Below are 12108 nucleotides of genomic sequence, written 5' to 3'. Positions count from 1 at the left end.
GTGTACTTATGAACAACTATATAAACACTAAATATATACATTAACCACAAATTCTTAGCTCAGACTTGGCAAGTTACTGCTTTAAATACTGTTCTATTGGAAACGGCTGACTGTACCATGGCCATCAGACTGCCACAAGTAAATGGACACACTGAATAATAAAGAAAACATACTTAGGTTGCATAAACTTGGAAAATTCTAAACAGCTTATGTCTCTTTTGCATCCTAGCTAATATGAAAGTTTCCCATCTGAAAAACCTTACAGTTTTTAATAAAATAACCTTTTTGAAAGTGATCATGTTTTGTGCAAAAAACTTTCACTAGATTAGTGGGCAAAGGCTCTATCAATATTTAATACATATTAAATTATACTAGCAAAAGATATACGAGGTGTAGATATTTCACTCAGCTGGACGTTTTCTACCTTTATAATTATTTTCCAGATCACTTGGAATGGTCTATTGCTTTAGAACTATAGGATCGAGTATTTGAATAACACAGAAAAGGAGTCACTGCATGTACAGAATAGTAGCATTGTTAATCCATTGATAAAGTTACCGTTAGTACTGCACAGTTCTACCAATTGCTGTGATTTCTGAAACTATACTGATTCCATTTCCATTGTAAAACCTAAGTACTGTATGTTCGCATGTAGAACGAGAATGTAAATAATAGGCTTTTGTGTTTTAAGAATAAATATAGTATTTTGTGTTTTAAACATTCACAGTTCAGAAATTGAACTACATCAACCGAGTTTTAGCATGCTGAATGACATTATTCATGTGACAACTCCAGGTATCAGTTTATTAAATTCTTGAAAAACGTTTACTTCATATATTCCAATATACCAGACTATTAAACCTTCCTCTATCTAACGTACATGAACTTTCAACTGGAATATTGACAGTGACTAATGTATGATTCATGCACTTTTATTTTACAAGCGGGCAATCAGTTGCTCTGCGCTGAAGTGACATCATCAGAACGCGGAAGTGAGTGTGAAAAGAACCGGCAAGAGTCTTCATTCTTTAGCGTAGTCAACCTGCATGGCTGAGAAACATTTAGCCACCAGCCTTTCCAGATATCTTGATGGGGAGTTCTGGGAAACCAAGGGCATCCTTTGGGAAGAAATTTCCAAATGTGATCTATTTCAACACAGTAGGTGAGCAAACAATAGTCTTTCCATAGACAAAACCGGCGTGGCTGTCACAATATTAGTTAATTTATCGCTCATGTTATTAAGATGTGTTTCGATTAATTGTCATATTATAGTGTATGGGCAATCTGAGCGGGAAGTACACTGATCAACCGCCATTCACCGACGCCACGGCGCCTCAACAACCTGAGAGATATAGCTCAATTTTCACTAATACACCTGAAACCTGAGTGTATAAATAATGGTATGCCTTTAATCACGCAGCCCACGAGGCGGTAATCCAAGCGCCCCTAATTCCAAAATTCCTTTGCTCACTTTTAGCTACGACCTCTCTCTGGAGCATATCAGAGACCTAACCGAAGACAGGCTACGATATGTGTTAAAACTACCAGTAATACGACGTCACCTCGAGGATCAGGTGAAAGCAATAGAAACACCGAAATGCGCTCAGTGCATAGGATACAGTCTGCAGTACTAATTTCAAATAACAAGTCATAGCTCTCTTTATGACTTGTGCTGCCTGTAGGTGATTGGAAGAAAGAGGGGTTTCATAACTAAGAGCATGGGGATCACAGAGGCAATCTGTTCTGCAGATATGGCAACTGGAGTAAAGGTGCTGCATCTGATATCTATGCTTTATTGAGGTGTATATCTGAATAAGGTGCTCATTCAGTTGTATGATCTTACTGTACTTTCTCTTCTAACCGGCAGATGGGTGTTGTGTGTGGACTGTATGGTGGGGCTGTGACTAATTTAGGTAGTCCAAAGCAAGTGGAGAAATGTTATGTGCCAGTGACGGTGAGTGTGACATATTTTAAAAGTTGCATAGCTGACCTGTTTCAGTTTCTTATTTTCTTGCTTGCGTGTTTGCTTGCCTGCACAAATATCAAGCAAATTATAGGCTATAGCTAGCAGTTATGCTTTCCAGCCATAAAGTTCTCTACAATGATATCTTGGTGAAGATGATGGATTTGAATGAGCTTTGACATCCAAAACTGCTTGACTGACACAAATTAAATCCCATCCTGGTGTTCAGATTCAATAGATATTGCATCATTGTCTACATGTCAGTTACATAATTTGCTACATTTGTAGTAGAGGAAGCTTGTTGACCCTCACTCACTCCAGCTGGTAACTATCATAAGGGAGAATTGGAATTGACCAACATTGGGATGAGAATTGGTGACAAACAAAAAGACAGTTGTACATTTACAGATTACAGTCATTCCTAAATTCCTCTATATGCTGGCATAGTCATTTCTATTTCATTCAAGAATAAAAATGCAGACTTGACAAATAGTTGAAGAGAATAGCTGGTACCATTCTTTATTACAGATCAAAGTTAACAAGCATTATTGGGGCCTCCTTCAGAGAATATCTGATAATCACACAAAGAACCCAAATTTGTACAGTTTTCAGAAGTGATTGTGATAACCCCACCTTCTTTTAAACTAGTTTAAACTAGTGTTTAAAATTTGTTTTATTATTCTATCTTAACCATACATTATTCAATATATGCAAATTAATATTCAATACCTATACCAGTTGGAGCTTGGTACCATTACTGTCCAAGAGAAGAGCCCTTAAAAAAAAAAAAAAAAAATTAATTTTACATACGCAAGATTGGGTTGTTTTTTTTCTGTACCATCCTGTACCTTGTGGAGAGATTGTGTGTCCTATACAGAGGTCTGCTGAAGCCTACCCAGAATCCTTTGTAGAAGCTTGCAGAGGCCTCTACAAAGTACACTCTCTGTGCACAGATCATTTTATAATGATAAAGAATCTCTATTAACCTTTATGTTTTATGTTAATATTTCAAATTCAATGTTGAAACCTATTTTCCTGTAAACATTCTTTTTATTATGTCATTATGATGACATGAACAAACTAAAAAAAAGGAGGGTTCATCCTATGATGTTGGCACAGCACATCTCTTGTCTGGGAATCAAGGCTCTAGTACATGCTATGTAATTTTATGTATTTCTTGTGCCATAATTTGTTAAAATATATAATGTTTGTGTCTTCTCTATTCTCTTCTATTTTCCCCCTACAATAAATTGCAGGAGTTGGCATTCACTGCCATGTTTGCCATGACAGAGCGGGGACATGGGAGTAATGTGCGAGGCATTCTCACTGAGGCTCGGTATGATCCGTCTACACAGGTGAATTGTTATCTTAATTAATAAACATCTGTTTGCTTGTAGACAAGATAATCCAATTTTACCTGAGTCAGGCACAGTAAAATTCATGTTATCTATGTTTTTGTTTTTGTAGTTAGTTTTGATTTTCAGCTCAATAAAACAATGCTTTTCTGGTTAATGCTAAAGTTGCTGATGGGTGATTTTTTTTCAAATAGTATATGTTCCTATATAAATATTCTTTGAACCAGCAATTGCTATCTGGTGTCATTACACTGTGCATTGTTAAGCTAGGCACATGCCTAGCTAACTAGATAAGCAGGCTGAATAGCTATGCATCTCCTTAGAGTCTTCATTTCAGTGAATGATGAAAAGGTATAGACTCAGTATTTTTCAATGGATCAGTCATTTTGATCAACTTTTGGCCACGACTGTAGAGCCACAGTGCTCTGACTCTGGAGGACTCACTTGTTTGAGGGAATATTTAAAATGACTCAGCTGAGGTCAACTATCCATGCATAAACTAAGTTTTAATAATTATTTTTTTAATTTTATGAATTAAAATATGTAACTTCAATAAATAAAATTTAAAATAACTTGCTTATTTGCAAAGTTTTCAAACATATCAGTAGGGAGGACCGGAGTGGGAGTGTGATGACATCACATTGTAGTGATTGGTTAAAATAAATGTTGCTCTAGATACAGTACAACGGTTACTCCTGTGATTGCAGTTGATGGATGAAGATGGACCAGTTGTTATTATGCAAATATAGTAATATTAGCTGGATTCCCACTATATTTTATTCATTTTTCTTAATCACTGATTTTACTGAAGAGTCCCTTTATTCATGCATTATCATGCCTCTACACCATGGTTCCATAGTTACTGCTACATTGTCCTGCTGAACCACAATGCACTTATCATGTCACTGATTACTTCCATTGCGTTCATGCTTATACAGGAGTTCATTATCCACACTCCTTGTGAAGAGGCTCAGAAGATGTACATTGGGAATGCAATGAAGGGAAACTATGCTGCTGTATTTGCCCAGCTCATAATCAATGGAGAATCTCATGGTATGCAGGAGCAATAGAGCTTCATCATTTGATCATTATGCTGCAACATACTACTCACAAACTGTGTTGGTTAAGGTACTTGACTAGTAGTCAGAAGGTTGCCAGTTCAAGCCTCACCACTGCCAAGTTTCCATTGTTGGGCCCCTGAGCAAGGCCCTTAACCCAGAATTGCTCATGTTGTACTCAGTCGTAATTCTAAGTCACTTTGGATACAAGCATCAGGTAACTGTAATGTAAATTAAGTTTATTTATGTAGCTCTTCTACAGGAACCAAGTCTAGACCCTTAATGATCAAGGGAAAAATTCCTTTGGTTGAAAGAAGAAACCTTTAGCGTACTAGAGTCAAAAGGGGACCCGTTCATCTTTGGGCAATACTGGATAATACTGAGCATACAAAATAATACTAAGTAATGGAAACAATTACAAATGAATATTGTTTTCAACTGTAAAGTGCCAGGTTGCTACTGTTGGGCCCCTAAGCAAGGCCCTTAATCCTGAATTGCTCAAGTTGTACTCGGTCATAATTGTAAGTTGCTTTGGATAAAAGCATCAGCTAAATGCTGTAAATGTTTACTGTGCTTGTGTTGCTCTGTTTCTCTCTCAGGTCCCCACTGTTTCATTGTGCCAATTCGTGACCAGTATAGAGTCATGTGGCCAGGGGTGACTGCCACTGACATGAAATATAAAGAAGGTGGAGTAGGGATATTTTTGTTGAGATGGATGTCATGTTATAACCTTAAAAAGCAGATACTGGAATGTTCAAGAAAGACTTAGTTGCTCTTTGTGTTTTCATTAAGGTCTGCACGGAGTTGATAATGGTATCTTGACATTTGACCATGTCAGAATACCACGGGAAAACCTGCTGGGCAAGTGAGTATCTCACCTTTTGTATAAAGTATGGCAAGGGAGTATTTCAGCCTTTGTGTAAAGTATGGCAAAAATTATTTTTACCTACCAGTATGTACATTAGAAATTATCAATTCACATAGAATACTGTTCTTTCAGTTACTGTATGTGCAGAGAGATACTTATGAGGTTTTATAAAAAATCCACCAGAATATACAAATATGTAAACTACGTTTTGTAATCTATAAATGTGAACCATGACCTGTAACTGTGACTTGCAAATATGAACTGAGTTTTTCAAATGTTCATATGACTTTGCAACAATATGTGAATTGATACAAATATTTAATAAATAATCAAGTACAAGTAATTGTTTAATAAAAATGAATGAATATATTCATAATTTCAATACAAATTACACACATAATCATTGATTATTTTTGGTATACTCTCATGTCTAAAGAAAAAAAGACAACTTTTTAGTGAAAAAGAGTTGAAAATGTACAAAGCTGGACTTGTAGATATGTACAAATAGTTGCGTGTAAAAATCTGATGGGTAGATTTTAATGTAAATTCTCATTTCCAATCATGTAGCAGAACATTGGCACACAACACAAAGCAGTTTGGCAACAAGTTAATGTTCAAATGTTGCAGTGGCTGCACTCTGTGTAGTCTTTAGTGTAGTGTATGGTAATGAAATATAAACGGCGTAATTTACATAATCCATGTTACCCTAGAGATATAGTGATGTCTTCAGAAAATATCTGGATTCATCAATGTGCTTCTTTTTAGATGCACTCCAGTAACCTTTATGTGCTCTGCAACCATTTATGTAGTTATCAGTTCTTATGGCTACAAATTCACTGTTTGTATGGCTATATTACCCCCAAAACAATGAGTAACAATGATTTAATACACTCATTTACCAAATACCTAGTGCATAACTTGTATTTTCAGGAAATTTGCTAGGTTAGGGTTACTGCAGTGACTTGTAAGCTCTTGTAGAGACGTGAGAAGTGTGTGGTCTTTAATACTTTATAGGGTAACATCTAAATTTGAAAAATATCTAAGTATTTAAAAAGACATTATTTTTTTCCATTTTAGAAATTTCAGTATATAGCTCCAATATTACTAAATACAGTAAAGCTTAAAATTATCATGACTGAAGCTTAAGAAGAGTTGAATTATTTCCCATATCATTGTTTCCCCATCTCACACACATCAGCTGTGCTGTGAAAATGTTCATGGGGGGGGGGGAGGTTAAAGAATCCAACTGGGTCCTCTGTCAGAGTGGTGATGGGCATCAGTGCCACTTTGCAGAACATGTATGCAGATCTTAAATGGAGGAGACGAAATAATGACTTTCTCGTCTAGTCTGACAGTGTACTGACACTCTTAATGTAGGCAGATGCTGAACCAAACCAGGAAATGATAAAAGATCTCATCAATGTTTCAGTAATGAGTTTATCTAGTTGTTCCTGGAATGGCTGATATCCCAGTAAGCAGTTTTCTTGCTGTGCATTCTTTGTGATATTTCATGTTCAAGATGAAGAACACCTTTAATTGTGTTCAGGCTCCAGATTGGTTTTTATAGATCAAAAACTGGAGATGACCCACCCTCCTGCCTCTCTACCATCTGTGATTAGGGTTGCAGTGGTATCATGGGATCTGTGCATCTCTGGGTTTTGATCAAGGACTTGCAGCAGCTAGGGTGGAGGAAGGAGAGTAACACAGCACATGCATGGCTGTGAAAGGCACCTGCATAGATAGTAAGACAGTCTGGCAGGTAGGGGCTCAGATGAACATACAGTATTGTTTCCTGTTTGTCAGGAAGTCGCAGACCGCTTTAAAGATGGAGAAGGGTCTGCTTGTGCTTGACAATTTGTAACAGTGGTTTAGGGTAGTACTACTGAATATGCAGATGAAGTCCACAAGCAGGTTATCAGCTCATGTGTCTGTAGTCCATATGTTTTTGACTGCATGATGAAATGATCTATTTTTATAGCATCATACACTACCTGTCAGGACTGTTTTTCTAATTGCTAGTGAATGAAAAATGTTCAATGAACATTAGCCAGTGAATAAAAGTGTTCGAAAATGTTAATTCTGGGACATACATTAAATTAAAGAAGGTCTAACAGACCTGGACTCAGAAGTAGCATGGGCGGTCGGTTTTAGTTATTGTTCAGAGAATTGTTCAAAGAATTGATTGTCAGTGCACAGTTTCTAAGACTGAAAAATGTTTGTAAACACATAAATGTTGTATTAAATTTTTTTTGTGTGTGTATACTTCATTTTAGGCTTGTGTGTACTTTTTTAGTACTTTTTGTGTATACTTTTTAGTAATTACTTTTTGTGTGTGTGCCTTACAGATTTGGATCAGTGTCACCTGATGGCCAGTACACCTCTCCTATCCAGAGTAAGGGCAGTCGCTTCAACGCTATGCTGGCTGCCCTCACACCCACTCGTCTGGCCCTCACTGCACAAGCTATGGCTGCCATGAAAGTACGGGTCTCCGCATGTGATTGGCCTGCAATTTCATCCCTTGTACCCAAGTTTAAGCTGTAGTGGTGTTTTCTGGTCAACCAGTAACTAGTGGTCACCACAAGGGGGAGCTCTTGAACTGCACCTTTAATATTCCCCAAGCCCTTTAATTTTAAAAAAGGAGTACTGCTTTTAATGTAGTCCTTGCCCTGGTAAAGCTATCCATAAGAGGTTTATGAATAGAAATAGTCTGTCACTCTATAAGTACCTTTCCCCACTTTCCTTGCAAAGAGTTCAAGGCCATTGTTAAGCTCAGTAATCTAAAGAATATTCCAGTAACCTACACTGAAACCCTGGCAGGCTAATCGTGTCAACAGACTGACATCATGGTCTGTTAACGAAGACTTTTGCTGATAGAGGTACTAAATAGGGTGTTTTAGGGTTTCATCACCCAAAAATGTTTCAGATAAATCTTGATGGCCCAGCCCATCTGATTAAACAGGGTTCCACCTCTTATGGGTTTGTTGAACCTGTGAGTGTTTGTTTCTCTCTCAATTAACTCTTTTATTTATTTATCTAATTTATTTATTTATTATTAAATAAAAAAAATACAAGGGATAAGTAATATTGTAAAGATGGCCCAACAATGAAATAGCCAGTGCAGTCCAATACAAACCCATATGACATGACCAAACTGCTCAAAAGGCACTACAGTGTGCAGTACAGAATAGTGGACTATAGATAGTGCAAACTGTATGCAAAAGTCAGAGAAGCATATAGTGCTATGGTATAATGGCAGCAGTCAGGTGATGGTGTGCACAAGCTGAAGATATGATTGTACTTCTGATAGCAGACTGCAGGTGTGTGGTGAACGGATAGTGTTTTGCTGTTCCTGTTGCATTCCAGCACTGTTTATATTGTAGTGGTTGTCTGCTGGGCAGTCTTGATCTTGTTCTGGATCTCGGGCATTATGCATATGCTAATAAGGAAGGATAACGGGTGCAGGAATGATGCACCCTATAGCTCCTCATATGCATTTACTCTAATGCCCTGTCCTTCTGCTGCCTTGTTGGTGATGAGAATTTTCCATCATTTTTTTGGATTCAAATGCATGTGACTTTTTATTTTTTCCTCTTTTTCCTACAGCTTGGACTCATCATAGCAGTGTGTTACAGTCACAGGTAGGATAACTCGATATGTGTGTGAGAAGAATGAATGGATACCATTCTATTTTCACCCTTAGTGCAGCTCTACAACAAACAGCCAACGTGGACAGCAATTAATATCTACTATGTCATTTAGGAGTAAGAATTCTGCTGCCATTTGAGATTAAAATGAAGTGCTGACATCAAAAACAGGATGCACAATCTATAAAAGCCATTTATGTGGTCAGGGGGCAGAAAAGGGAGAAAACAAGCAAGTCTACAAAAGAGCAGCCCGATGTAGCAGTGACGTGTGGAGATGCTGCTCACCACAGAGAACATCCCGTTCAGAGGGGGGACTCGAGGTCTCCCCGTGTCTGCTGCTCTCTATCCTCCTTACATGTGGCTTTGTATGTGGGGGGTGTATGTGTGCACGCACGTGTGTGTGTGTGTGTGTGTGTGTGTGTGTGTGTGTGTGTGTGTGTGTGTGTGTGTGTGTGTGTGTATAAGCGTGCGTGTGTGTTTGTGCATGTGCACTTCAATATATGCGTGGGTGGAAGAGCTGCAGGGTTGTCTCCAAAGATGGTATCCCCAGAGAGAGAGGAAATGTTTGCTTTCTATGGTCGCAGGTTTTCCATTTACAAAACAGCCTTCTGCACCCACACATGGATTAGATAATCACACCTATGAGCGAAATGCTGTTACTAGTGCACTGAAGGTTGTATGAGGGTCCACCTTAAAACTGATTAAGAGTGGCTAAAATGCATAAAGAATCAAAACATACTGCAGGAATTCCTCCACATGTTGTCATATCACATCCTGTTTTGGTCTGTTTGTCATGTTTTGTCCAAACTGTGCTCACAGTTCAAATGAACCATACCAGAGTTCATTTGGATGGAGACAGAGACCAATCTGCTCAGAGCTCCATGTATTTGCTACACACCAGGGTTTGAAAGGCAACGTTCCCACTTGCTCTAACTGAACTGATTTATTTGATTTAATAGAGTAATTGCACCAGGGTTGGTTTTAATGAAATCCAAGCTGCCTGTCTAAGCGTAAAAAAATTTATAAAGTAAGCCTGCTACTTGGGATAAGTGACGATAACCTTAGTAAGACTAGATTCATATCTTGAAATCATTAACGATCATATAAATCCACTAAAATATCTGAAACTATTTAAAAAAAAAAAGCCTTACTTTAATGAAGTAAATTGAGCTGTTACCTAGGTTATTCATCAGTAGGTCCACCCTACTAGTCATGTCTCTCTCACCTGAAGAAGGGCAACACTGATTAAGATGCGACACCTCTGGGGGCTTTTTTCAGATGCATGTGGCATCTCTTGATCTCTCAATGATAAAGTGAAACAGCTGTGCCACTCAGTGGCCCTGGAAGCTCACATCTGGAAATGATGCTACAAATGAAGGCATAAAAGCTTAAAGTGAGGCAAACATAAACACGATTTCCATTTGAACATTTTCCGTCTGATAAAACTTCTATTGTTTCTTATAAGCTGAGAGCTCATTATAGCCTTGCTTTCCATGTCTTTCCAAAGAAAACACCATAAATGTATATGCTGTCTTATAGTCCAGTGATCCAACAGTATTTCATTAATGCAGTAACTTTAGATTACTTTGATTAGATTGGTGAGTTGAGAAGTTGTAAGACTGGTCTTATTCTTAAAATAAGCAAAACTGTTCGAATTATATATACATGGGACATTAAAATGACAATATGCAATTCATTATTTTGGGTTGTATCTTGATGTATCCCAACTTAGTTAATTCACTGAACATATTTAACAGCCATTTTGAGTTGCTTTTGCTTGTTGATGTAATGTTTTTATTTTTGTCAAGTAGGTATTTCTGAGATAATGGGAATTATAACCCATGTGCCCTTTTTAGAAATCATAGTTTAAGAATTTAGTGGTATCTATGTTGTTTATTTTAAATTTCTGTAGTCTGTAAAAGTCAGTGCTCACTTAATGTCATGTGACTAATTCTCTTGGCACACTTTAGTCTTTCACATTATTCGATATTCAGTACCTCTTTAGCTGTTCTTCAGTGCCGGCAAACTCTGAGTAGGCTCTTTGGCATCCATTTGCAATTGGTTGAGTGCTCTTTGAGCATACAAGAATGAAGACTGCAAAAAAGTACCTAGAAGCCTTCGATGCCTACACCTAGGGCTTGGGGCGTGAACATGACTCATCCTTTAGGCTCCCTTTGGCTCATTGTTGATGCTACAATTGGAAATTGTGGAGAGAGTGCAAGTATTGCCCCAGGCCTAACATTGTGATTCCTGACAGTGAGGATGATAGTTATGATTCTACAGCTTGGGCCTCCGGTTTGTAGTGCAGCTGTTTTGTAAGAATGTCTTGCTGCAGTATCAAAAGTGGCCTGCGGGGGCCTTTGGCTGTGAGGGCTAGAAAGCGCTGCTAAAGGGCAGCCCATGCAGGTCTGTGTTGTGGGAGGGGGCTGTTCATGGAGAGGACTTCCTCTGATTGGCAATTGCCAACCCATACACACTCCAATTCTTTAATCTCAAACATTTTGTCATGAACCAGCTTCGTCTGACATCCTGGTGTTGTCAGAATCTCATAATAGTGTCACCATCTAGGAACTGCTTCTACTTCTCTTTATTAGGATATTAAAGGTGATAACCATTGCTTGTTGAGCACTGACAGAGCTGTTCTGTCACATGCAGGAGTTAGGTCAAGCACAGGTGTTTTTTTAATGCATTCAAAATCACAGCCATTTTTAAAAAACGTTTAAAAATGGTTGAGTTTGGCCAGCGAGTTAGATATTATTGATCTGAAGTGTGTGGAGTTTGAGGTCTTTCCACACTACTGTAAGAGTGTCATGTATGTACTTGTTCTGAAAGTAGCCAGTGGCTACATGTGAAAAATCACTTGTGCCAGTTAAAAGAATCATTGATTGACTCATGCACTATGCTGGTAAGAAAGGTGCACAAGGCCATTTATTCAATATCGTGCCACTTTGGAAACCTACCACACACACACACACACACACACACCTACACCACTCTTGTTCAATTTTTGTCCCCCCCCCCCCCCCCCCCCCCCCCCGTCTTGTGGGGAAGCCACCTGCAGTTTGTAGATGGAGAGATAGAGTTGTGGTAGTTCAGGGGCAACAGGTGTGCATATCTTAGCTGTGATGGCCCCAGCAGAGAGACACACACACCCTCACCCACACAAGACTCTGAGCACAAGGATGACAGGCCACCGCAGCAGTGTGCAACTGAACACACC

At 38.4% G+C, this 12108-nt stretch overlaps 1 protein-coding gene across 1 annotated transcript in view; it reads left to right on the top strand.

Annotated features, from left to right (window-relative positions):
• The first annotated feature begins 998 nt into the window (after positions 1–998).
• Positions 999–12108, top strand: part of acoxl (acyl-CoA oxidase-like) — a 30522-nt gene continuing 19412 nt past the window's right edge. The window contains exons 1-10 of the mRNA XM_027026424.3: positions 999–1162; positions 1478–1574; positions 1683–1769; positions 1868–1954; positions 3220–3318; positions 4257–4371; positions 4976–5062; positions 5169–5241; positions 7590–7722; positions 8848–8882. Coding sequence (XP_026882225.3) covers positions 1047–1162; positions 1478–1574; positions 1683–1769; positions 1868–1954; positions 3220–3318; positions 4257–4371; positions 4976–5062; positions 5169–5241; positions 7590–7722; positions 8848–8882 — 929 coding nt within the window. The 5' untranslated portion in view covers positions 999–1046. The remainder of the gene's footprint in view (positions 1163–1477; positions 1575–1682; positions 1770–1867; positions 1955–3219; positions 3319–4256; positions 4372–4975; positions 5063–5168; positions 5242–7589; positions 7723–8847; positions 8883–12108) is intronic.

The sequence above is a fragment of the Electrophorus electricus genome, chromosome 12 (genome assembly GCF_041902795.1).
Source record: "Electrophorus electricus isolate QZ-2024a chromosome 12, ASM4190279v1, whole genome shotgun sequence".
NCBI lineage: Eukaryota > Metazoa > Chordata > Actinopteri > Gymnotiformes > Gymnotidae > Electrophorus > Electrophorus electricus.
Note: the sequence above shows the minus strand (reverse complement) of the source record. Positions and strands in the feature narration are given on the sequence as shown.